Here is a 27,552-nt window from a genome sequence, read left to right on the forward strand (position 1 = left end):
TCCAAACTATAGCAGTCTTGGTAAAGTTAGTAACTTTTAACATTCTTTGTCATAGCTAGAAAAGGAGCCTCATGTATAATTTTTCTCAATATTCACGATATCGAAGGCTTTCTTCTCACCACATTTGTATTATAATCCCACATAGACATTCTTCCAGTTTCCCCTATAGACACCTTCATCTTGTCACACACAAAGCCTGAAAACCCTATTGCACAAAACATGTGTTTACACCACCGCTTTCCCAAAGATCTCTAGGCCCAAGTAAAATGGCAAAAAAAAAAAAAAAAAAAGAAAGAAAGAAAGAAACACACACACAAAACAACAACAACAACAACAACAAAGAAAAACACAAAACAGTTGTATTTGGGGACTGTATTTGTGACAGCCTCTCCAGCTTCAGGGGTGTGGTGCTGGCATGTTAGCTCACTTGGACTATTTGATGTTGGAATTGTGCTTGAGGTACTCCATGTATTTCTTCTGGAATGCACTGCTGTACAAAACCCACGACGGGACCAGGCTCAGGATGCTCCGCTTCAATAGACAAAAACATGGATATTGGGGTTGAAAGACGAGCAAGCATGTTAGAAGGAAACATCTCAGTGTATATTCATCATCTTTTAAAAATATTTTTCTGACTGCTGAACTTAAATCGCAAAATCTTTTACACCTGTGCTAAAATTTCAAGGTCTTATGACCCTTTCTCAGCAAACAAGTTTTCTCAGAAACCAAAATGGTCACTTGTAGAACCAGCCCTGAGGAAATCTAAATTAAGAGAACTCTGTCCTGCATTAACACCCTACCCGCCTTTCTCCTTCTTTTCAAGCGCACTTCCTCGTCCTAGCGCTCAGTCTCCCAGTGTCTTTGTGTTCTTTCTACCAAGGTTCTACTAAAATGAGATTCCAGAAAACAATCAGAAATGCTTTTACCACCTGGCACCATGCCTGAGTCATAGTAGGCAGATACACAAATGCGTCGATGAGTCCATGAACAAAAGCCAGACACAGCAAAGTATAAATCACCAACACTGAATGTTTGCTTAGCACAGCAGAGTTGGGGGGAGTCATAGAGGGGAGCCTCAAGTCAAGGCAGGAAGGCTTAGTTGGATGCACACATCAGGCAGTAGGCATAGGCATTGGAAGACCTCTTGCCTTCAAACCATATCCATGTCCTGCAAGACGTCCGTCTGGGCCCTGGAAATAATCAGTTTGTCCATGGTGTAATCCTGTGCCTCCAACATTCCTTGGCCTACCCACTCCCCACCGAACAACAGGATTTCAACCAGAGGGAAATGTGACCTTTCCGGGGAGTGTTCCCATTCTTCAGACAGCTCAGATTCTCAGACTATTGTGCTCATTGAGATATTTCAAAGCAAGGGACCAAAGATGGCTTCTGGGAGAACAAATAGAACCCTTCATCCACTAGCCAAGTCAATGAGTGAATACAACTTTTTCCTTAGGAATTTCATTTTTCTCCCCTTTAGAGCTTTTTAATATCACAGCAAAATCAAGCCCTTTCATTAGCCTTAAGCTAAATGTTTTGACGTAGTGAAGTCAGCCATAAAGAAAATAAATTTAAATTCCAGGGCCCTAGAAAATGTTGTAGAAGTTCCCTTCTTCCGTCTCCATTGTTATCTACCTCCTCCCAACCTAGAAGGATGGTGTGGAAGAAACCAGGAAAAGCATGGCATTGGACAAATGGGGACTTAAACCCTAGCTTCACCATTACCAGGCAAGTGGCCTTGGGCATCTGATCTAGCTCTGATTTTCAGTTTCCTCAACTGTAAAACAGGAACCAAATGACCTGTCTTAGAAGATGATTAGGAGGATTAAGAGCAGTAACCCCAAGAACCACAAGGACTCTACATCAGAGGCTCTGTTCCAGGCCCAGTTGCTGTTCTAAAACTCCCCGGGAGTGAAGAGCATGCTCTCTTTGTTTTGCCTTTTTTGTAACAGAAGTTTTGCTTGTTTACCAGCCAATTCTATCTGATTGCTCAAACTTCAGATTCAATGATTTTTCTAAATTCCAGCAAACTTCAAATTGGCCTTAATGGCTTTAATGACTTGTGTGTTCTCTATTGCTTTCTCTTTTGCTTCAGTAGACACAAACACTCTCTTGCCTCGTCTGTTCTTGGCATCCATTTGCCACAAGAGATTTAATTTGACACATAAGAAATCAAAAGAGAAAAGGCAAAAATTTTTTCCAACTTTCGACATCCAGAATTGCTTTGTGGAGCAAGACGATAACCTTGCAAGACGGGCTATGTTCTCAAGAAAACATTTTCTAAATGCTGATGGGTTCCATTTACGACATCAACATCCTAGAGGATGTGTGTCCTTCTATATGTGGGCCTAGGCTGGGTGGAGGGCGGGGAGCCCAGGGAATTCAGGTGAAGAATATGAACATGTGACAAATAAGTTAGGGGAGCACTGAGGGCAAAGGAGAATATTGCCCCCATTCTTTGGGAGTGCAACCCCAGAACATTATCTCAGTGTGGCAAGAGAGGAGCTGACATTTCGCTTTCCAGCATCAGTCAAGTCCATGTTGATGCTGATACAGCAGAGAGAGCAAAAGGGCCTTTATGAACCAGAGATCCAGATGGCGCATGGGCCTGTGGCTACATGGGGGAAGTAGCAGAGATTCAGGGCTCTGAAGTCCTCAGTACCTGGGAGTTCACTGGCCAAGTCAAATGGATAGAAAGGGTCATTGGTCCCAGAGCACAGGTGCAAGAGGCACCAGGTAGATGTGGAGCAACAACCACACTTAAGGACCAGCAGGAGATCGTGAACAGTTTTCCCCCCGATATCATCTTAGTGAGAGAGGCAGGAGAAAGCCATGCTCCCAGAAAGGCTCAATGCTTTAACTAATGGACAAAAAGCACGTTTCCTCAACATCCAGTTTAGATTCCTAGATCAAACTCAATAAAAACTCAATGGACTTCCCATTAATTTGTTTTCCTGCCATGCGGCAAGTAGTAACTTGGAGAAAGACCAGATCAGCAACAGGCAAAATCAAGATCTTATGTTCTTCCTGCATGTCCCCTTTGTAGTGTGTGTTAAGTTGGTGATTCTGCACATTGTTGAGGTTCTACAGTAAAAATAGCAAGTGATCCTCCAAGACAACCAGTGTCTCTTGTAGGGTCACCAGAAGTCTCAGGGGGTAACTGAATGCTTGGGAAGATTTTGTGTATTCCTTCTAGCACCTGAGAGAGAAAGAGAGAGGGGAGAAACCTAATTCCCATGACAGAAAGGCCCATGAGGCCAAGGAGAAAGTTGACATATGAAGGGAAAGTAAATATGTCTAGAAATTTTTGGTGACACTGGAAACAGAACCACCCTGACTGTGTTTGTGTATCAGCGCGCAAAAGTCAATTCTACCTTTGTTTCATGCCTGTGGCTGCTTCTAAAAGAAGCCCAGGGATGCCAAGAATTCCTCGAGCCTATGCCACTGAATCTTACTTCCAGATTCGACGGAGTCTGTGTTGTGCTAGAACCAGCTTGTACTTGCTCTCAGGAACCAACTATGCACATGTCTAAATTCAGGGGCAGTGACAACACAATGGGAGCTTCCAATCAGGCACGAGGGGAGTATTTAAACCATGGAAATCAGCAAACCCTACAAATCAAAGTGTTTGGGGTTTTTTCCTGGAGAGCCAGGTATTAAAACATTTCTCAACACAGGGAACCAGAGAAGACCCACAGCACCCAGCCCCAGCCCCACCCAGGGAAGTTCCCTGGGTCTTTGGTCTGCCCTTCCCGAGAGCTCAGGAAGCCGCCTTCCTTTCTGAGGAAAGAGGTGAGGGTGAGCCAAGGGTGATATCTGTCCATCTGGGGATTATCTCTGGGCTGAGCCCTCAGGCCTGCAGCTTTCCCCCATTGCCACATATTTCTAGCTAACTATGTGACTGCTTAGCTGAACGGCCTCTGACAGTGCGCTCCTTCTCATGATTCACATGACATAATTCATGTGACATAATTCATGAGAGGACAGGGCTGGCTGCTCCAGTAGCAAAGAAGAGCTCTGCCGGGGACCACCAGCACCTCGAGAAAGAAGCCCTCAGTTACCAAGAGTTCGTGGGTGAGGCAGCCACAGGTTTCGTCTCCAATAGTGACATAATTCAGTGATTCTTGAACAAACTCATCAGCAGTCTTGGTTACCATGTTGGTGTGTAGATGCTTCGTCATTGGGGTTGAAACAGCGTATGGGGTCAGCACCTACAATGGGGAATAAAGGCCATAACACAGGAGCCATCCGTCTACCCATGAGAAGTGAACCTCTCGTCTAACTCTCCCTTTGTTTTCCAGCTCTGCTCTTCCACAAGGAGTCACAGGATCTCCGCTGACAACAGAGCACTGGAAAGGCAGAGAACTGGCACAGAGCTGTGAATCAGAAAAACTGGTTTCTGGTTTATCACTAACGCAGAACATCAGCTGGTTCAAATGTACACAGGATGACTGAGGACATGAATTCTCTCTTAGAACACGGTGGCCAGACTAACAATAAAAATGCAGGACAGTTAAAAGTGAAATCCAGATAATCAAGGGAAAAAAACTTCAGTATAATATGTCCCAAGTATTGCATGGGATATACTGATACTAAAAAAAAAAAAAAAAAAAGTTATTGTCTGAAATTCAAATGGAACTGGACGTCCTGTATTTTATCTGGCAACTTTAAGTGAGAAGCTTCTTTCTAATACATACAGCCAAAGCTGGAGCCATTTAAAGCTCTTTGGATTCCCACTTTCACACTTCAGTGAGGAGCCAGGAGTGACACATTCCTGATCATCTTTCCTGTTGTGCTAAGAAAAATAAGCAGTTACACACTGCGGCCTGCAGAGCCGACACCATCAGTATGTACAGCTATCATTTTAAAGATTTAGCTGTGAGTGTGCCTTTTTTATTCCCAATAATAGATCATAAAACTTCTTCCCAAACAGGAACAAAAAATGTCTGCAAATTGTTTACTCCAGGTTCCGGAAAGCACTTCGCTCTAACGATGCTGCCGAACCAAGCCCATGCATGTCACTGACACCTTGAGACTACCAATGGCTGTGACAACCCAGCCCGGCTGACAGTTGGGACAAGGTCATCTCCATGATGACCATGGGCCTTGCCAGGTGAAAGAGGAAGCCAAGTACCTCTTCCCCAGCTGCTCAAGAACCACTGCGTGGGGTCTTCGTGGCCCATCACAGATGACCAGCTCCCAAAGTACCCCCAACCTCTACCCACTGCCTCGTTCCCACTCGGATCAATTGCTCAGTTTTCTTTTGTTTCTTCTCCACAATTCCTCCCACCTAAGCCTTTCTCCTGTACCTGGGTCAGCAAGTAAAGGGTGGTTAGACAAGACCCCAATTTCTGTCCTGGGGCAGGGCCCACTCACCCTGCCCCAGTTCCTTCTCCAGGGCATGGGTGAGGACAGCAGCAGGCAGCACAAGCGTGGCTCAGTTGCCTCTGTGATGGTCCCAGGAACTCCCGGGGTGTCCTCCAGCCACTCCCTCCTGGCCATGTCTGCCCAGCCAGATCTGCAGGAGGCAGAGACCCCAGCTCCCTGGGGCACCACAGTTCCTGTGCCAAGGACCCAGAGCGGTGGACCTCACCTGGATGATGACTCCTTTCCTTTCATATTCTGCTTGCAGTGCCTTGGAAAATGTGCACACAAAAGCCTGGAGCAAGAAGGAGAACACACCTAAGGGGAGAGCCTGCTTTGTCATGGAGGCAACTTACTCAGCTTTCAAAGGGCACTGCAGGGAGCCTACTTATTTGACCTTAAAATGCAGCATTTTGTCTGATGGGAGTTAGGACTTTGTTTCTTGGCCTGGGCAAAGCTCCCTTGATGAACAGGAACATACATTTTGGGATCAATACACGCCAAGGGCCACAGCATACAGGTGACCCTACCCAGGGAGAGCTCTCCCTTGTCTCCTGGCCTGGGAACATCCTCTCCTCTGAGGGTTTGTTTTTAGGACTAGGGCATAGAGACATCTGGCCAGGCCCCTAGGACAGAAGAAATCTCCGGTGTTACTAGCTGGCAGCGAGAGAGCAGGGCTCCGGGACAAGGAGACAAGTGGGGCCTGGAGTCCCATGGGGCCTGCCCCTGTCCCACTGTATTGCTGCAGGGTTCCATCAGCCCAGGGATTGTGCCTTTTTCTAATCTGCACCCAAACATCTGGTGACGGGCCCTGGACAATCTGTCCATCAGCTTGCCAGATGATCAGAGGAAAATGCCAAGTGGGAGAAACAACAGAAAGAAGGAGAAGGAAGCTTGGGCCACGTGTTGTCACTCACCTTGGAAGCTGAATACATGGAGTAGAGAGGCCAGGGAAAGAGGGCCACCCCGGAAGAAATGTTCAAGATAAGGCCTTTCTGCCTAAAACACAAAGAAGTAAAGTTCTGAATGATCTTTTGCCTGATGGCCCACACCACAAGAGAAAGAGAAAGCAAAGGGGCTCCTGTGATTTCACTGGAAAAGTCCATCCTCTCTAGGCTTCCACGTGCAAGACAAGTTCTGCTCCCCAGAACTGTGAGTGGCGCTTCCCCACGGCCTGGATCATGACACCAAGCAATGACTCAGCAGTCAGTTGACATCAAGGGCTGGTGACTGGAAACAGGGGTTCTGCTTCAACAGAGGTCCCCTCCAAAATGCCGAGGACCAATGCAGTTCAGACATGACTCAAGGGGCAAGGAGCCCTTCTTTATCAAATGTGACCACATGAGCTCAAGGTCCCTTTTAACTTCTAAAGATGACCCACACTGGGACAGATGTCAAATGCAGAATCCTGTCTTGGGCAGAATTTGATAGTCCATCCTCTGCTCACACAGGAACCCTCATATGAGTCTCCAGGGTCCTTACTTAATCCTTTTGAAATTTGGTAACTTTAATCCTTCCCAAATAGAAGAGTTCAATCTGGAAAAACCAAGCAACTGCAAATTAGACCATAAGGCTAAGCCCCTTCTTCCTCTAGGGAAGATAAAACTATCAACCATTCGCATTTAATGAATACCACGTGAGAAAATTCATTTCCCTAAGGGGTGTTGTAATAGGATAATAAAACCGTGGTCTAAACAGAGACACTGATAGGTGGTGATTTTTACTACTAAATTTGAGTAATAACAAGAGATGGCCTTGATCTCAGGCCAACCTCTGAAGTTTCTTTTATGTTCAACATGAGTTAATGTTTTTAATAAAATGTGTGCTGAAATGGCTCTTCTCTTTCTCCAGTAGATGCTACACTTGACCTTCAAATACACGTATCTGTTGTGTATCTGGTCCAGAAAGTTACAATTTCTCCTGCAATCTCCATGTCCTTCATGGAGTTTTACCATTGGTTAAAGCCGCAGACAGATGAAGCCTATCCACCCACCCCCTTTACCCCATCCCAAGTCCCCAAGTCAGCTAACCGCCAGGCCAGGGAGGCTGCGCTGTTCTGTGCTTTTTCAAAAGAAGACCTTACCTTGATTCCATGTGTTTCAGAATTAGCTGTGTCATCTATAAGAGAAGGGGTAGAGTTAAGCCCTCTGACAAAGGAGCTCAGTATCCAGTGGGTGGGGCTTAGGGAAGCAGGTCCTGGAGGAAGCCAGAAAATGAGCTTAATCTCTCAGGTGGCCTTGAAATTCTGCTGACACTTGTCAGAGGTAATTCTGACAACACTAGAGTCTGACTAAAACTAAAGGTGATCTAGACAAACAGCAAACTATTAGAGGTCTCTGGTTTCTTCCCCCCATAAAGTGAACATCTTCCTGGAAAATGAGGGCAGTGAAAAATTATGGAAATTGGCTTCTGGCCATGAGATCACCACTGAGGTTCCCCAGATACTCTTCATTCTGGGAGACAGGTATAAGCGGGTTGGCCATCATAAACCTCACCCATGAGTTTCAAGTGGGGGGACATCAGGAAGTCTACCCAGTGTCCACGAACAATACACATACAAGGCACGGGCTAGACATTTCAATCCAACCGCAGCCACATAAGCAGCTTGCAGGCGGTCTGTGAAATAGCTCTGTAGACAGACCATGTCTGTCTATCTGTTGGAATGACAGCAGTGTGGAGAAGTGCTTTCCCTGTCCCAATTTGCTGGCCCCAGAAGACGTCTTCCCGACCAATTCTGGAACTTAAATAGCCCATTAAGAGAGCATTTCATTCATAATTACAAAGCACCCCTTTGAAGAATTAAGGAAGAGGCAAATGCACAGAGCAAAATGTTCTCAAAATGACAAGTGAGCAGCATCAGGCCTTGTCTCAGGAGCAGGTTTGAGGAGAAAGGATCCAAACACATGGGGAGGGCAGAAAAATAAAGGAGGCTAAAGACCAGAAGATAAATTTTACCTATTTTTCTGTGTTGTCTGGGGGTCCTGCAGGAGTGCCCTAAAGTGGGCTCTGTCCCCGCCATTGCCCCTATATCATGGGCCAGGCCCTTAAGCCCAAACCTGGGGACCTCCAGATAATGTTTCCACTGCCTTGGAGCAGCAGTGGGGGATGGACTGGCAGGAGTCTACCTCCTGAAATACTGGGTTTAGAGGGAGGAGGAAAAGCATAAGGAGTAGACCCTGCCATTACCTTCCCTTGGTTCCGCCCACCTCATGAAGGGCACTATGGGAGCGTGGTTGGACAGCACCAGCATTTCCTCAAAACCTCCCAATTGAATTCCCTAGTCTTATCTGACAAATGATCCCAACAGAGAGATAACACTGGACTTTGTGTGTCTCTCTCTGTCTCAAAGCTTCCAAAATTTATTCTCTTACCCAAACTTCCCTTTGCCCACAAACTCATTCCTGCATCTCGGCCCTTGACAGAGAACTCTACTATTTCCAGATGGCTCCTTTGCGGTAACTAAGAGATACTAGTCATGGTTCCAACCAGCATGGCCAGCTGAGACATAATGTACTTAGAAAGCTAATCTTCAATTAGTCTTCTTCACTATTTAAGGAAATTTGTGCCTACCAATATATATATAAAAGAAATTTTTAACAAGTCAAAGCAATTCTCTGCTAAAGGGTCAGAGGGTTGTCAAATACATTTGGGAAACCCTGTGACCAAATGGATCAAGCCTGAAAGATCTATGTGTAAAATAACAGGAAAATTTTCAGTGGTAAGGCAGCAGACAACAGTTGGACATATAAAACTTATAATTACATCAGCTGGGGTTTTAAAAAACTATCGATCGCTCAGCACAAAAAGAATGTATGCACCAATAAAAGCTGAGCAGGAAACTATACAATACCAATATTCTTACAGAAGAATGACCAACGATCAATTCAACTTACCCACCTAAAAATAATTTTACGTGGTTTGTTCAGCACCCATCTCCCTCCTTGTTTTGATAGCATCCTGTTTTCCTTTGGGAAACCAGCCCTCTTCTGCCAGGCCAAGCTACAAAAATGAGACCTACTGCTCCCTAACTGGGGTCCCAGCACCACCAAACCAGGGATCATACCTGATTCACTACTGTGAATCAGAGTGGTCACAAGGACAGCCATGCACAGTTGTGAATTTTGTATACTGAACAAGGTGTCCAGCTGTGGGAGTCACTGTAAGCTGAAAGCTCAGGGTTCACTCACAGGCAGTTGGAATGTCTCTCCCCATTCAAAGGAAAGGGAAACATTGTGTTCACCCAAAAGCCTCATTTATCCTAAGCAGCACCTTTTTCCAAATTGTCTGCCCAGAGGGGGTGCCTTTGTCTTATTCATTCAAAGGCACAATATAGAACCCTTTTGTAATAATCATACCTATAAATGTTGATACACTTGACTCGAATCAAAGAACCTGAGTTCTGAATGGCACCTGACACATCCCTTAATCCAACACTCTTTCGAGATGCCTGGGTAGCTCAGTCGTTAAACGTCTGCCTTTGGCTCAGGTCCTGATCCCAGGGTCCTATGGATGGAGCCCCGCATTGGGCTCCATCCTCAGCAAGAAGCCTGTTTCTCCCCCTCCCTCTCCCCCTGCTTATGTTCCCTTTCTCACTGTCTCTCTGTCAAATAAATAAATAAAATCTTTTTTTTTTTTTAAATTCAACACTCTTTCAATAGCAGATGAAGAACCTGAAACTCAAGGGAGTTACGCAGCAACACTGCCCAACTAACTAGTGGTGGAGATGAGATCAGAATACACACAAACTTGAGTTTCCCTTCAACAAATATTTATTGAACATCAAAAGTCCAGAAAATCCAAACCAGGCCTTCTGTCATTTTTCCAAACCGAGTGAGCTTTCCATTACTAACAAAGACTGAAACCAGAGGAATGTATTTGTTTTTTTTCAAGTTGCCTTGTTATCCTGAATAACTTTCAGTGTCATCAAGCCTGGTATGTTGCGACATGTGACAAAACTGGAAGCAAAAATAAGATCCAGATACTCTGGAGAATAAATTTATCACTGTATTTTCTTGATGAAAACAGAGTAAGGTAATTAAAAGACCACTACCGGCTTCTCAATCAAGTGCAGTTCAATGTCAAAGTCATCTGCAGGGAAGAAAAAAATTCTACCAAGTTGCCAGATTTCAACAGCTACTACAATCTTAAGGCATTTTGCACGTATATTGGCTACTTACCTTCACTACTGAGGTGATGTTACAATGGATGACATTCTGTAATAAATAATCACAAACACGAATTAGCCAGAGGATTGGAGAAATTCTCTTGAGAAGCAGTCAGTGCTTAAGAAGTGGACAAAGTGGTCTATAGCCATACCATCCTGAATGTACCCGATCTCGTCTGATCTCGGAAGCAGGGGACAAAGTGGGCCCAAGTGTGTGTTTGCACAGTGCCCCCAGCAAAGGGTAAACATCTGATAGCCCCTGGGATTCTAGAAGAATGTGATCTTGAATAGAAGCAAATTAATTCCTTCAAAATTGGGGGATTTTCCTTCAAAACATGGTATTTCAAAGGAAAACATGGAGGAAGCAAGGTTAGCCTATGTGGGCCCAAAAGACAATAACACAGAGAATAGAAAGGTGAACAGTCATATAAAGTAGAGGTTCTGGCCTACAAGATGCCAGAGAGAGAAACTACTGGAATCACCCAGGACAGACGGAAAGGAAAGGAGAGACAGATAGAAACCAGCACTAATGTAGACATAAAAAGGGAAAGAAAAGCAAGCACGGAGGCTTCTTAATGGAGAGACACAGACTTGTACCAGGAACAGGGAGTTAGAAGGGGTTAGACATCGGGCGAGGAGGGGAATTTTGCAAGGATGTGCCAAGCAGGGTGGTGTTATTGGTCCACGCAGAAGACTTGGGGTTTAAATAGGACCAGGGGAACAGCATGGCAGCCTGTTTAGAATGGGTATAATAACTCCATGATTTCAAAAGTCAGGGCCTGGAGAAGAGTCTGCCAATAGTGCTTTCAAGGACTGTTAAATGCACACTAAGTGCACTCACACCCCACAGTGGCAGCCATGGGTCCATCAAGTTTGCCACACTTGCAACATCTCCACACGCAGTTTGTATCACAGACCTTCCCCACGCTGGGAGCTGAAAGAAATCTTATGACTTGGGAAGACAAGAAAGCCAAAGAAGTGGCCTTCTCCCACTTACAACCACAGATGCAAATTTGTGAGCTGACACCAAGCCCCAAAAGATTAAAACAGAACACAGAACCCCCAAAAGAATGGGACAGTGGGCAGGTAAGTTCTGATATGCACAGAAGAAGGAAGATGTCTATATTCCAGAGATGGTCATGAAAGATGGTGCCTTCGCCTGCATATCAAGCACTAATGTAAACAGAGAAGCCACAGACATCCATGTGGGATACAGAATTTCAGCCTGACTGTTTTCCAGGGACACCTTCTCAGGCTCTCCTTCCCAGGCCCTAGTGATGATGCAGCCCGGGGGCCCAGTCCACACTGAGAGGACATCGTCCACAGGAAGAGCCCAGGCCTACCTGGATCTCATCTGGTGTATCAAGGAAGTGGCTCGGGAGAAGGTTTGGAAGCATTCCGACATTGTTGACTGATAGAGCAAAATAAAAAGATGTCAGAAGAGCCAGTAGCAAAAGTTTCTTAAAAGCATTAAACATGTTCATATTCAACCCCAGAAGTTCCTTTTCTCGGGAAGTTTTCATAAGAAAACACATACAGAAAAAAATGTATAGACAAGGCCCTTCTTTGCAACATGATTTCCTAACAGTGAGGAAATGGGAGGGGAAAACAATTGTCCTATAATAGGGAGCATATCAGGAAGGTTGCCGGGCAGCCATCTGGTGGAATGCCACACGCTTACTCAACCCTGCGACTGCCTAGCAGTTTAAAGACATGGGGGAAACCTTTGTGGTGTATGGTTTTTTAAAAAAAGTTACAAAACAGTATGTAGATTTCATTCCCGTGTGGAACATTTGTGTATATGTGTCTGGAAGGATATATATCAAAACGTTATCGCAGGCTATTGGGATTTTAAGAGATTTATAAATCTTGGGGTGCCTGGGTGACTCAGTCGGTTAAGTGACTGCCTTCAGCTCAGGTCAGGATCCCAGGGTCCTGGGATCCAGTCCCACATCGGGCTCCTTGCTCAACACGGAGCCTGCTTTTTCCTCTGCCTGCCACTCCCCCTGCTTGTGTTCTCTCTCTCTCTCTGACAAATAAATAAAAAATAAAAGAAATTTATAACTCCTTTATGTGCTTATGTATTCTTTTTGGTTTTTCTGCAATAATGTGGTTTACCCTTTTATTGGTAAAAAATATAATTGTTTTTAAAATTCAACAGGAAATTTAGAAATCAAACCTTCCTTCTAAGTACAAGACTTATACTGTGCTCTGTATGTTATAAAATATCTTATCACAGAAAAAAAGTTAAATATTATCATTATTATTATCTTGTTTCCAGAATACCAGAGTCAATTCTCAAAGAACCATGCTGACTCAGTATTTCATCAATCAATCACAGCAACGTCTATTTGCTAAACTAATTCTTTAGGAAGGTGTTTCTGAGACTCCTCCTATCTAATGTCCATGTCAGTGGGGGAAAAAATCCATTTTCACATTATAAATATGGTTGGGAAGGTTGAAATATGTTCATTTCATGCATTCCAGAGCCATAAATAAATTTTGGCTCCTGAAGAATTGAGCTATAATAGTCTGTTGAATGCTACAGCTTAAAAGACAGTCCTGGGTTAAGTTCAAGTTTACCACAGAAAAACCAAGTGTCACTGAGATCATCACTTCACTGATATCTCACAATCAGCTTTGCATTCTGCAATTTACTTACCTAAAATTCCAATTTCCAAGCCTTTAAGTTTTTCTCTAATATACTCGTAGATGTTGTCTTTGGTAAAGTCTGCTTGTATTATCTTCACGCTGCTCCCTGTAGTGCACTCTGCGTTGGAGACAACAGTTACTCTTGAATGAACAGGAATCCAAATCCGCCCCTTGCTTAAGGACTTCTCCAATGCTCCCTTCATGGGCTAAAAGATTTGTGAGTGGTGGTGTCTGGTGTTTCTAAGAGTTACTACGATGACAAGTGCATGCACCAAAATAAAGGTAATGCAGTGATTCTCAAAGTGGGGTCCATAGGCCCCAGCAACAGCATCATTGTGAACTTGAACTTGAACTAGAAACATGAATCCTCAGGCTCCACCCCAGACCTACTGAACCAGAAACCCTGAAACTAGGGCCCAGGGATCTGTTGTTACATGCCCTCCCAGTGACCCTGCTCCGTGCTCAGGCATGAGACCCCCAGTCTAGAGGTTGTAAATCTATAGTGTGATGTTTTCTCTGTTCAGTGTCGGGTCCCCGTGGCTTAGACAGAGCAATCCTTTGTGTTTGTCTAACACTTTAGCATTTACAAAGCATTTACATACACAGTACATTTTTCAGTCTTCTCTACAACCTTGTAAAGTAGATATTACGCCCATTTTCAAGAGGAAGAAACTAAGGCTCAGAGAGGCTAGCTTGCCCAAAGACACCCACACCCTGTTCCCTCCACGTCCATGCTGTCTGTTGTTCCATGTAGACTTGGCCTTGTGCAGAAGCTTGCCATGGGTATAAAAGCAACAGGTCTTCACCAACTTCTGCCTGCTCAGCTTTGGGGTTAAACTGAATATTTCTAGGAGAAGTGATCTTGAGGCTTAGTTTGGGGAGTGGGAGGTGCTTTCAGTCCAAAGACACTTCTTGGTTTTCAAAAGGACAAAAAAGCCCATCTTAGCATCATTATGGGGGAAACACTGAAGAATGTCTTAGTCCCTATCAGAGTACTTTTGATAGCCGGACATGGAACAAAGGCAGGATTCATTACTTGAAGGACACTGGGCCTCCAGCCCCACACCTCCCACATCCGTCTCCTGTCCCAAATCTCCCCCAAGGACACAATGCCATTCCCTGACAGTCTGTCTCAGTCCTTACAAGTCTTCATAACTGAAGACGCCTTCCTTTGCATTAAGGAGATTCCAAATTACTAAATTAATTATTAATTATTAAGATAAATTACCCAAAGAGGGATACGATTATTATTAACTAAGAACACTTCACAGTGAGTCATAATAATAAAACATTGCAATAAAAATGCTGCCTCATAGAGTTGTACCATGTACAACCTGCACAGCCGCACGTGGATCAAATCTGTTTTAAAAACTCTGACAACCACCAGTCAGCCTCATCCCTCACTTTCCTGCAAGCAACAGGGCACAGGCATAGGGAAATGAAGTCCCAAACAGATCCTGCTTTTGAAGGGAGGAGCAGAAGCAACAAAGCGGCTGGGACCTCTGGGTCAGCAAACTAACTCTGGAGACGAAGGCAACAGGCCAAAGGAGGTCGTGGACTTATGTGTTCATGAGTCTGTTCCTCCTTCTCCTAGCCCAAGGAATCCCTGCTGCACTATAGTGTCTTATGTCCTGCACTTAACTTTGTCTAATGAGCTCCCCACAGAGGGGCCGATGCCCCAGGCCCCCGGAACAGCCAGCCTTAGGAATGCTGATGGAGCCCCTCCAGGCAGGACAAAGCAGACTTGGTTGGTGGGCTCCACAAACGTCTCCCTGATTCCTGGGGGTCACTCACCAATCTCTGCGGCAGCGGCCTGTAGTTTCTTAAGTGTCCGGCTGATGAGCACAACGTTGAGTCCTCGTCTTGCTAGCTGGGAGCGAGGGTGGGAAAACCAGAAAGGAGAAAGATGATAAGAAGATCGGGAAGGCTTGTTTTAAAGGTGAGTTGGAGCATCGCTCTCCCATGGTCATAGCATGGTGTGCTTGCTTCTCCTGGGTCTAAATGTGACAAAGGTTTTCTGGCTTATGAGCGAAACCACCACACTGGGCCAACCTATAGGTGACATGACAATAGTAATTTAATTTTTGTGTTCATTAGGTGCCAAGAACTAGTCTAACTGGCTTTTGTCTACAGACCCGCAATCTGAAAGCCCTCTCCTCAGAAACGTCTGGGGTCAAATGTGTGCTGGAATTCAACATGTGGAAGATGTTATACCACAGTTTAGATAACAACTCTAGGGCAGCTCCCCCTGTTGCAAAGCAGTATTTCTGCAGGAAGTTTTGAGCTCCTTCCTACTCACAAGGACCTTCTTCTCGTGGTTCACTTCTCTCGGGCATGGTCATGGGCCTGAGCCCTCTCTGTTGTCTGGCGTCCAGCAGGACAAAAAAGTAGAATAAGGAACCAGAGGGTAAACCGAGGCTTTGCAGAGATCAGGAAAGAGCTCTCGTTCAGAGTGGGTAGTGCCTCAACACAGGGGGCTTGGTAGCAGGGGGCTGAGTGGCAGCGTGCCGAGAGCTGCGTGTCAACATGACACAGGCAACAGGCAACCTCGCTGTGCCTGTCACAGGCAGGCCGAGACTCCTCACACCTGAAACTGCCACGGTGAGAAAAGCTAGAGTTTTCCCTGAAGACAAAAGGAAAAACCAGCCCTTGTTTCACCAGAGACTGATGACGTTCGAGTGAGTGACCAAGGGACCCGTTAAGCAAAACCTTTCTCTGTGGTTTTAATTAAGTGATTTATACTTCCATTTTTTAAAAATTGTTATAAAATGCATATAACATAAAATCTGCCATCTTAACAAATATATGGAATGTTTCATGAATCTGCATGTCATCCTTGTGCAGACCCTTGCTAATCTCCGTGTCGTCCCAGACGTACGTGCTGCAGAAGCGAGCACCATGTTCTTATTTCAATACATAATTATATATGACAGAAAACACATAAAAAGCTGAATTAAAGACCATATGCAATCTCCAGTAGCCAATAGCTCAATCTTCAATCAAGGGTTTCCAAATCATCCAGGGGGATGTCAGAGAAAACACCAATTCCCACCCAAACCAACCAAATAAAAACGTTCAGGGTTGAAGCAACAGCATTTACATCTTTTTCTATTTTAACTTAGTAAATGATACTGTGACATACTCAAGTAGAAGCCCCTTGTAAAATATGACCCTGCGGCCCCTGGGTCCTACTTCCCTAAGGCCCCAGGCTCCTGCCGTCTTCAGTTTGGTGTTGACCCTCTTGCCTTTTCCCCTGCATCTACGGGCATACAGTAGATAGAGAAAGACACCTCCGTTTTGTCGGGGATTTTTTCCTTTCACCCTTCCTAAATGGCATCGTAAATACTGTATTTTTGCCTTAATAGTGTGTCTTATTTCTAAATATCACGTCTATCTCTGTATCAGTCCAATTTGAGCCACTTGATCCTTTTTTTATTGCTTCCTAGTGTCCTGTAGTTCACTTTTGGGTGAGCACTTGAGTTAATTTCAAGTTTTCCTTTTACCAATATTGCTACTATAAACTCCCTCCTATAGAGCTCTTTATGTATACAAGTGAATTCATTCCTAGAGTAGATAGGGAAGAAGAAGTGGAATTATTGTATCAAAAAGTGTCTGCTTTTTAAATTTCACAGTGTTGCCAAAATAACTCCCTTAAAATAAAGCCTACCACCAAAAATACCACCATAGCAATTTCTTCACACTCTGGCCAGTATTTTTTTTTTAAGATTTTATTTATTTATTTGACAGAGAGAAATCACAAGTAGGCAGAGAGGCAGGCAGAGAGAGAGGAGGAAGCAGTCTCCCTGTTGAGCAGAAAGCCCGATGTGGGGCTTGAACCCAGGACCTGGGATCATGACCTGAGCCGAAGGCAGCAGCTTAACCCACTGAGCCACCCAGGCGCCCCTGGCCAGTATTTTTTATTAGCAACCTTTTCAACTTTTCCCAACATAGTGGTCAAGGAATTATATCCCTATATTGTTTTAATTTGTATTTTTCCAATTATCAGTGGGACTGAGCACTTTTTTGTAGGTTTCTGTGAGTTACATGTATACACTTTGCCCCTTCTTCTACTGGGTTGTCATTTCCTTATAAATTTGTAGGGGTCTTGTGGTTTTTTAATATATTCTGGGTATTCATTATTTGCCTACTATATATTTAGCAAGTATTTTCTCCTTTCTTTATGGCACCTTGGTCATACATTATATATTAATTTTCATGTTATTGAGTTTGTGGGTATTTGCGAAGGCTTCTGAAAAATTTCCTTTCTGAACGTCCCTAACTCCAAAGATATAAGTATATTTTCCTACAACCCTTTATGGTGTTTTTATCTTTCTTGTTTGTTTGTTTGTTTGTTTTTGTTTTGTTTTGTTTTGTTTTGAGACTAACGCAAGAGTGAAATCACCCAGCATTATTTTTTTCAAGATGGGTGGCAAATTTTTACACAACATTTTTCTATTTTTCCATCCCTTCTTGATTTTAAATGTTAACTTGGTCATATGCCAAGTTCTTACATGTAAATGGATCTGTTTATGATCTACCTGGTCTGTTTCACTGACTTACTGGCCAATTTCTGTTCCAGGGCCACTTGTGATTTAATCACAGTCTTATAATAGGCTTTGATATTTGATATGTGGAACAGGACATTCCTATCAGTTATTATTATTCTCTTTAAAATGTGTTTGTTTTGGGCGCCTGAGTGGCTCAGTTGGTTAGGCAACTGCCTTCAGCTCAGGTCATGATCCCAGAGTCCTGGGATCGAGTCCCACATTGGGCTCCCTGCTCCATGGGGAGTCTGCTTCTCCCTCTGACCTTCTCCTCTCTCATGCTCTCTCTCAATGTCTCTCTGTCAAATAAATAAATAAAATCTTAAAAAAAATAAAATAAAATAAAATGTGTTTGTTTTATTTTCTTATTTTAACTTTCCAAACAAATGATAAAATTGTCTAGTCAAGTAGTATATAGAAATTAGGGATAGGTGGGGAAAATAATGTTTTATGATCTTACAATCTTTACAGTAATCAGTTGTCTCATCCATAAATTTGGTATCTATGTCTCCCAAACTTATGTGCGCTTCTAAGAACTTTCAGAAGTTTCTTCATATACATCTTAGACATTTCTTGTTAGTTTGCATTAGTTAGCATAACATTAGCTTACATCACAAAGAAATCCAAAATTTCAGTGGTTTCACACAATGAATTTGTTGGTTGTCTTATGTAGTAAACTCTATTTCACATATTTGTTCAGGTCCCATGGCTGAGAAAGTCTTTGCCATCTTCAACACTAGGTTTCTAAGACTGTTTCAGGTGTTCAGTTCTAGTCAGTGCAAAGACTAAGAGAAGATAGAGAAGATATATCCCCTCCTTTAACCACCTTGACCAAGAAGTGACACACATCATTTCTGCTTGATACCATTGGCCAGTTTGGTCACATGGCCCCACGTAGGTGGAAGGCAGTTTGGGAAATGCCCCAGCTGCCCAGCCTCCTCCAGCTATGATGCTCCACTGTGGAAAAAAGAGTAGGGATCTGGGAGGACATTTAGGTGTTGCTGCAGATACTTTACATTTATTTGTTGTTTCCATGGATTAAGTTATTATGGAAAGCAGAAGAAACTCTAGAATGAAATACCTAGGTTTAATTCCTGTTTCCACCACTTAAACCTGTGAGTACAAGTTACCCAAACCAGACTTTCCTCATTAGCAAAAAGAGGGCACCAATAGACATACTTCATTAAATTGTTCTGAGAATCAAATGAAAAAACTCACTAGAAGTGCCTTTCTGACTGGTGTCAAAACTGTGGTTTTGATTTGTAGTTTTCTGATGCCAAGTGTTGTGGAGCACTTTTTCATGGCCATCTGGATGTAAAAGACAAGAATTTGTCTTTGCTATAGTATAATGAAGTTCAATTCTCAGTTGCCCAATACTTGGCAAAGCTGTGGAGGCCTTGTGTTGAGCCAGTGGAGCCAGTGGATAGAAAAGGTAGGGCTGGAACTGAGGTTTCTCTTTGTGATTAGGAACTCTGCCCAGCCACCAAGCCAAGTGAATTCTTTTATTCATTGTAATAGTTTCTTCATCAATGCGTGGCCTTTCACCAAAGACAATGATATTTTCTACAAGGCATAGTTTTGTCCCTTCCTCTCTAATATTTGCATAATTTTAGTCTCATTATCTTGGCTAATATCTCCTTAAGCAAATATATGGTCTGTTCTCTACCATACTGAGAACACTTAAAATGTTTCTCAGCACAAAGTATGAGGTTTCCCATTATTTCTGAAAGTTATTTTTAATCAATTGAGAACATTTTCATCTATTCCTTTTTGCCAAATCCCTTCTTTTTTAAATGGCTGGGTTCTAATTCTTAATACTTAATTTAGATCCCAATTCTCTTACATACCTTTGTCCCATTTTTATATCAAAGTCATGTTAATCTGTCTACACAATTCCTGAAAACATGTTCGCATCTGGAAATGACCAGAAGACTTTGTTTTACCTAAGACAGATCAGCGAAGTAGCGGGACCAGAGGCAGAGAAAGAACCAGAGCTATGGGACAGGTTCAAAGAGACAAAGGGAAACTGTGATCATGAGTGTGTCCCATGAGCCCTGCCAAGAACACTTATCTCAAATACTGGTCACACTGAATACTGCTGTTTCTGAAAGAGTCATGGAAATCTCCCACAGTGGTTGCAAATTCATCAAATATTTCTCTTTCAATCAGTTTCTACTTTCAGTATTTGAAGTTATATTGTCAGAAATAGAATAGGCTCAATATGAATAATACGTAGCTTATTGATATGACCATTTTTCTTTTATTACCTTGAATTTTATTTTGTCTAATACTGATATTGCTCCCACTCATTTCCTTTCTTTTTGCATTTTCCTAAGATATGTTTTTCCATCCCTTTACCTTCAACCTTACTGTACCTAACATTGGATTTTTTTTTTTTTTAGCTCTTTCTGAGTGTCTGTCATTTATCAGGAAATATAACCAAGTCACGTTTATTGAGACTACAAATTTACTACATTGGCTCTGGCTATCTTGTTTTAGTTTTTCTATTCACAGTGTTTCCCTTATTTTTGTTCTTGCTTTGTAGTAAGCAAGACAGGATAGGCAAAGCTGGAGAGACAAAATAGCCCCGAATCTCAGTGGCACAATACAAAAGAGGTTTGTTTTTCCTCACACCATGTCTTCTGCAGAGAACCAGACAGTCCAGACCAGCTCCCTCCATGCAACGACTCAGGGATCTAGGTGTTTTCCAAGGGCTCAAACTGAAACGAGGCAAGCAAAGGACCTCGGTGTAAAATTTAAGGAGGGCCTCACTCTCTGGTTCATGGTCACCACACATGCCTCACCTCAGTCCCAGCCATCCCTTTCCTATCCACTGGCTCCACTGGCTCAATACAAGGCCTCCACAGCTTTGCCTAATATTGGGCAACTGAGAACTGAACTTCATTATACTATAGCAAAGACAAATTCATGTCTTTTACATCCAAATGGCCAACAGACACATGAAAAAGTGCTCCATAACACCTGGCATCAGGAAACTACAAATCAAAACCACAGTGAGATACCACCTGACACCAGTCAGAATGGCTAAAATTAACAAGTCAGGAAATGACAGATGTTGGCAAGGATGCAGAGAAAGGGGAACCCTCCTACACTGTTGGTGGGAATTCAAGCTGGTGCAGCTACTCTGGGAAACAGTATGGAGTTTCCTCAAAAAGTTGAAAACAGAGCTTCCCTATGAATCAGCAATCACACTACTGGGTATTTACACTAAAGATACAAATGTAGGGATCCAAAGGTGCATGTGCACCCCAATGTTTATAGCAGCAATGTACACAATAGCCAAACAATGGAAAGAACGTAGATGCCCATCCACAGATGAATGGATAAAGAAGATGTGAGATAGATAGATAGATATAGATATATAATGGAATACTATGCAGCCATCCAAAAAACCCCCAAATCTTGCCATTTGCAACAACATGGATGGAACTAGAGGGCATTATGCTAAGCAAAATAAGTCATTCAGAGAAAGACAATCATCATATGATCTCTCTGATGTGAGGAATTTGAGAGGCAGGGTGGCAGGTCCGTGGGGAGTCGGGAGGGGATAAAAATGAAACAAGATGGGATTGGGAGGGTGTCAGACAATGACACAAACACATGAAACAAACTGAAGGTTGCTGGGAGGGTTGGGGGGGTAGGGATAGGGTGGTTGGGTTATGGACACTGGGGAGGGTATGTGCTATGGTGAGTGCTGTGAAATGTGTAAGCCTGATGATTCACAAACCTGTACCCCTGGGGCAAATAATACATTATATGTTAATTAAAAAAATTCATATCTTTTTGAAAAGTAAATTACAAAAACAAGAACAGCCTTTTTTTTTTTCCAAACTAAATACAGAACAACCAGTTCTGTATGTGGATTAGTAAAGCATTTCCATATATGAAAAAGTATTCACAAAACAGTAAACATTTCATAAAAACACTTATAAGGAAAAGAATATACATCAAACCACAAGTTTGTATGTGGGAGGAAGAGAAATGGCAGATGGGAATGAAAGAAAAGAAACTGAGAGAGGGACCACATACAGATTGATGACAGCAATTCAGTCTTCTGTGTCCCTGATTAACAAATACGAAAGAGTCTATTTCTGGTTTTTGTTTTGTTTGTTTGTTTTGTTATTTAGGTTCCACATATAAATAAAATCACATGGCATCTGTTTCTGTTTTTGTTTTTTCCTGTCTGGCTTATTTCACTTAGCATAAAAGCCTCTCGGTCCATCCATATTGTTGAGAATTGCAGGATTTCATTCCATTGTGTATACATACCATATCTTCTTTATCCATTCATCCCTTAGCGGACACTTACATTGTTTCCACATCTTGGCTACTGTAAATAATGCTGCAGTAAACATAGGAGATGGGTGAAACAAGTGAAGATTAAGAGGTATACAAACTTCCAGTTATAAAATAATTAAGTCACAGGGATGGAAAGTACGGCATAGGGAATATAGGGAATAATAGGGAATAGGGACTAATATTGGGAATAGGGAATAATATTGTAATAACTTCTCATGGTGACAGAGGGCAACTACACTTACTGTGGTGAGCACTGAGTAATGGATAAAATTGTCTAATCATTGTGTCATACACCTGAAACTAACAAAATGTGACATACATGTCAACTACACATCAATTATATATATATATGTATTATATATATATATGATTATATATATATATATATATATATAATCCTACTGTAAAAAAAAAAAAAGAAGAGAAGGAAGAAGAATAAAAAGGGAGTGGAGGAAGGAACAGAGAAGGAAGGAAAATAAAAAACACTAGAGCACACCTGCCTGGATAGACCTATATTTTCATGGAAATAAGTGTAGTTTGTGTGCCATCTCCCAACCATCTGTTACTTATTAATTATACCAGTTCTGAGTTTTACAATACCCATGCTACCAAAGTTAATTTCTTGTTTATAAAAGTTTATTTTACAGCTACCTTTGGCCATTCTAGTTTATTTTTTAGCTAAGGTTACACCTGACCTTATCAATGAATAAACCCATTTGCACACTTTCTGACAAAGAATTTTGTATTTCCACGTTAAACTGTGAAAGAAAACTTCATCTCAAACTTAAAAACAATCAAAATGATGATGGCTTGATTTTTCTTTTTTTTTAAAGATTTGACTTATTTATTTGAGAGAGGGAGCAGGGGGAGAAGCAGGCAGAGGGAGAAACAGGCTCCCTGCTGAGCATGGAGCCTGATGTGGGGCTTGTTCCCAAAACCCTGGGATCATGACCTGAGCAGAAAGCAGTCAGTTAACACTGAGCCACCCAGGTGCCCCAAATTTTCTTTTTTTTTTTTTTTTAAGATCACCCTAGAATGTTTTCTAAGAAGACTTGGCCTCGTCTGATGCTTTGGGGCTTTGCTGTTACAGAAATTTAACAGTCCTTAGCCAAAGAAGGTACAGACAGCACACAGTAAAGTTAGGGACAGAGGACTTGTCAGGACTTCATAGTCTGACAGGGAAACTAACCCAGAGGTGACAGGCCATAACTGTCATACATTTCAACCCTGTAGAAAGTTAGACCATCTGATACCTAACTTGGCAATATTATCATGCATTCCTTTCCAACTGACTATTTAAATTCTTATTTCTCAAACACTCTGCAATCAGCAATTTGGGTTCCTACTGGATCCTTCCTTACTAAGTCGAATAAAACTTTAACAAGTGCTACCATGCACTTTGTTTGAGAATTGTGTTTTTACAGCACTGAAGATAAAAAATACTGGTTGATCCTTTGAGTTACTTGGCTAAAGGGCCACAACAGTTAGACTATAACCCTAATATCTACAAGATTTCAGAAATGACTAGACTACTGTGTTCTCATAAAGACAAAGAATATCAGAGCAGAGTTTTTAAATCTCATTTTATGAAATTTTCAAGAAATACACCTAAAACATAAGGTCACAGAAAGGTTGAAACTAAAAGGAGAAACATAAGGTGAATACCAACCAAAAAGAAAAAAGGCATGGCTTTATTAATGTCAATCAAAACAGGCACTGAAGCATGTCACTGTTACTAAAAATAAAGACTAGTAAAAAGTTCAGGTCATCAAAAAGATGTAGCAATTCTAATCCTGGATTACTAATAAAATAGCCTTAGGAAAGGTGCAAGGAGTGTTGAAAAATACACCATCAGAATAGGATATTTTAATTTCTCATTTTGGTAATTGCTGGATAATATACCCACACATTTGGTAAGGATATAGACTATTGAATCTACACAAATAATACACTTGATGTAATAGACATGTTAATACGCTAAATAATTGCAGGTCACATTCTTTCTAAAGTTGAGTCTTTAAAAAAAAACCAAACTGATGAAACTGGCAAATCTCCAGCAAAATTAATCAAGAAAAAAGAGAGAAGTCACAAGTAAACCGTAAGCAATATTAGGAATGAAAAGGTGGGCCTAATTAGAGATCCAACTGAAATTTAAAATACAGAAAAGGGGTTAAGAGAGAAAACAGAACAAAATAGTTAATTTTGCTACCTCCTGAAATCCCATTAAATGGGAAACAACTTTCTTCAGGAAAAACGTAAATGCACAGGGAATAATAAGAGACAAGAGCAACCCCAAATTTTTGGTTCCTAGAGAGTATGGGCAGGATCCCAAGTCTTACACCAGCAAATGGGTAAGCTGAGAACTGGGAAAATGTATACTATTAAAATCCTCCAAAATCTCAGGCAGTGCCAGCACCAAACCTGGGGTAAAGGGGGAGCTACATGGGGGAGTTTGGGTAAGAGCTGTTGGGGAAGCAGTTAGAACCCCAGGTGCCCATTTCCATTCCACAGGTTAAAGACGGGGATTCTTCTCTGAGAGCAAGAAGCCACACAAATTATGCCCCTGCCAGTTCTGAATCCAGAAAGATGAGAGCCAGGCCTTTTTAGGCAGGAGGTTAGCTCTTCTCTGGGGAATCTCAGCCACATCAAGACACTGGCCTGGGGCTCCCCAGAACACAGCACGAGCCCCACACACTCAGCGCCCAGACCCACCCCACGCTCAGACAGTCCGGGTAGAGTTCTCATCCCCTTGAGCCAGCTCTCCAACCCAGACAGACCAAGGAGTATCTGTGGAAAGCTGCTAACATAAAAGATAGAGAGCCAAACAGGAGAAAAGAAAACAACAACAACAAAAAAAGCAACCTGGAAGGAGAAAACAGTTTTTTGAAAGCAGGGGGGGGGAAAAAAAAAAAAAAAATATATATATATATATATATATATATATATATATATCTCCCAGACGGTTAAGAAAAGCTGTTACTCTATACAAAGGACAGGTAGCTCTACAAAGGTGCAAACAAAACGCAAACAAGCGCTCAGAAATGGAAACAATTTTTAATCTCTTAAAAACAATTTTCATTCTTAATTTCTTAGAAATTTGAAATTTCAAAAGCAAATAGCAGGGGCGCCTGGGTGGCTCAGTGGGTTAAGCCTCTACCTTCAGCTCGGGTCATGATCTCAGGGTCCTGGGATCGAGCCCCACATCAGGCTCTCTGCACAGCAGGGAGCCTGCTTCCCCCTCTCTCTCTGCCTGCTTCTCTGCCTACTTGTGATCTCTCTCTCTCTCTCTGTTGAATAAATCAATAAAATCTTAAAAAAAAAAAAAAAAAAGCAAATAGCAAAAAGTGAAAAGTTCCATAAAACAGAGGACAGAATTAATGAAATCCTTTTGCAGAAAGGAAAGCAGAGGCAAAATGGAAATTGTGAGAAATAAAGAGACAAGTACAGGATGATTTCAGGATCTGAATAATAGGAGTTCCAGAAAAAAAATATAAATGACAGCTGAGTAATTGGAATTCCAGAAAATGAAGAGAAAGTGGGGAGAGAGTAAATGCCCTGGTGTAACTTGCTTTATGGGGTAACCTGGCTGTGTCCCTCACTGCCTAACCTCTCGATACTTCTGCTTACTTTCTAAACATTCTGTTATTTTGTGAACCAGATGACAACCTTGGACTCAATTCCTTTTCTGTTTTCATTTTTTCAAACATAGGAAGAGAAGGCTACAAAAAAATTATGCCAATACATTTTAAAACTTAGGTGAAATGAATATATTTCAAGAAAAATATAAATTTCCAAAACTAATTCAAGAAAAAAATTATAAAATTCAAATAGTTCTACAACCACTAAAAATAATAACAATAATAATAGTCAGGTGATGCTGATAATGGTATAAATGAGTACTTTAAATTGTACCACAAAGAAAACTCTAGTGACAGATGGTTTTACAGATAAGTTCTATCAAATAGCCCCCCCAAAAAGGATAATGCCTAAATTGCACAATCTTTTTCAAATATTAAAAAAAAGGTAAAATTCCCCCATTCAGTTTATGAGGTCAATAAAACTTTGACACCAAAACTTTGGAAGCTAGTTGGCATTATCTAGTAATGTTGACAATGTATAACCTATGCACCAGCAATTCTGCCCCAGGGCATGTTCTCAACTCTTGCACAAGACCTTCAGGAGGCATGGACAAAGTGTTCATACCAGCAAAAACAGAAACTACTGAAATGTCCGTCCAAAAAGCGAAGTATAACTAAACCGGGATATATGTATGTCACAGAATATTACGCAATACTGAAAATGAATGAACTGTGCTCTGCACACATCAGCATGGATGAGTTTCAAAAGCATAATATTGACCAATAAGAAACAGATTACAGAGGACAAATGAATCCATTGACATTAGGTTCAAAACAAACACTGCAACCAATATGTTGTTTAGGGATACGTGCACGTGTAATACGACTTTTTTTTTTTTAGTCAGAAAATTGTTAACACGATGTTCATGATCATGCGTCTGTCTTGGGGATAACAGAGGGGGAACACATAACAAGACATGTGTGACCGGATAGCGGGCTTTAAGGACACTGGGGATGTTCTCATTCTTAACGTGAGTGATAAGGGACACATTACTCATTTTATGACTTTTTGTAATCAAGTCTATGGATTACGTACACCTCTATCTCTCTCTCTGTCTCGCGCACACACACACTACAATAACATGGCATAGTCAAAGCTGGATCAGAAATTATAGGGCTGAGTTCAAGCCTCAGGGTAACAAGGACCAGGGGAACATAAAACTAATTCAAAGCTGCTATTTTCACTGAAGGCAATGTCAAGGGGAATAAGGTGAGAGTGCAACAGGAGTACTTTAGAGGAGAGGAATTGACACATTAGGAAGAAGAATTTCCTCACTGAAAAGACAAAGCACCCCATAAGTTGCCAGGTAAACATGCAATGATACTCAAAAATAGGACAAAGCAGTTATTTTTTTTTTTTTTTTGGTTGGTCTGAGGCAGAACTGGCAAAGTGATTTTATTTTCTTATTATTTTTTTTAAGATTTTATTTATTTATTTATTTGTCAGAGAGAGAGAAAGAGAGAGAATGCACAAGCAGGCAGAGTGGCAGGCAGAGGCAGAGAGAGAAGCAGGCTCCCTGCTGAGCAAGGAGCCCTATGCGGGACTCCATCCCAGGATGCTGAGATCATGACCTGAGCCGAAGGCAGCAGCTTAACTGACTGAGCCACCCAGCCGTCCCTGGCGAAGTGATTTTAATCCAAGGGCCAACTCCATGCCATTACCTGTCGCTGCCAAGAACACTGATGGGAGAAGCACGGTGCCCTGGTCACACCAGAGCTCAGAGCTGGGAGCTGAGCAGCACGCGCAGCTGCACAGTCCCAGACGTTGGGGAGCACCAGTGGAACCGCCCAGAGGTGGAGGAATGAAACCACACAATCTTTAGTCATGCATTTTGTTTCAAGTATTCTCTGGACATTAACAGTTAAGAAT

At 42.2% G+C, this 27,552-nt stretch overlaps 1 protein-coding gene across 1 annotated transcript in view; it reads right to left on the bottom strand.

The window, feature by feature from the left end:
• Positions 1-405: 405 nt before the first annotated feature.
• LOC111139105 (hydroxysteroid 17-beta dehydrogenase 3) overlaps positions 406-27,552 on the bottom strand; it is a 40,677-nt gene continuing 13,530 nt past the window's right edge. The window contains exons 3-11 of the mRNA XM_022491254.1: positions 14,975-15,050; positions 13,191-13,298; positions 11,872-11,939; positions 10,542-10,577; positions 7,448-7,482; positions 6,282-6,363; positions 5,594-5,659; positions 4,062-4,211; positions 406-531 (exon numbers count right to left, since the gene is read on the bottom strand). Of these exons, the coding sequence (XP_022346962.1) occupies positions 433-531; positions 4,062-4,211; positions 5,594-5,659; positions 6,282-6,363; positions 7,448-7,482; positions 10,542-10,577; positions 11,872-11,939; positions 13,191-13,298; positions 14,975-15,050 (720 nt within the window). The 3' untranslated portion in view covers positions 406-432. The remainder of the gene's footprint in view (positions 532-4,061; positions 4,212-5,593; positions 5,660-6,281; positions 6,364-7,447; positions 7,483-10,541; positions 10,578-11,871; positions 11,940-13,190; positions 13,299-14,974; positions 15,051-27,552) is intronic.

This window comes from Enhydra lutris, unplaced genomic scaffold, assembly GCF_002288905.1.
Source record: "Enhydra lutris kenyoni isolate GAN:26980312 unplaced genomic scaffold, ASM228890v2 scaffoldscaffold95, whole genome shotgun sequence".
In the NCBI taxonomy this organism is placed as follows: Eukaryota; Metazoa; Chordata; class Mammalia; order Carnivora; family Mustelidae; genus Enhydra; species Enhydra lutris.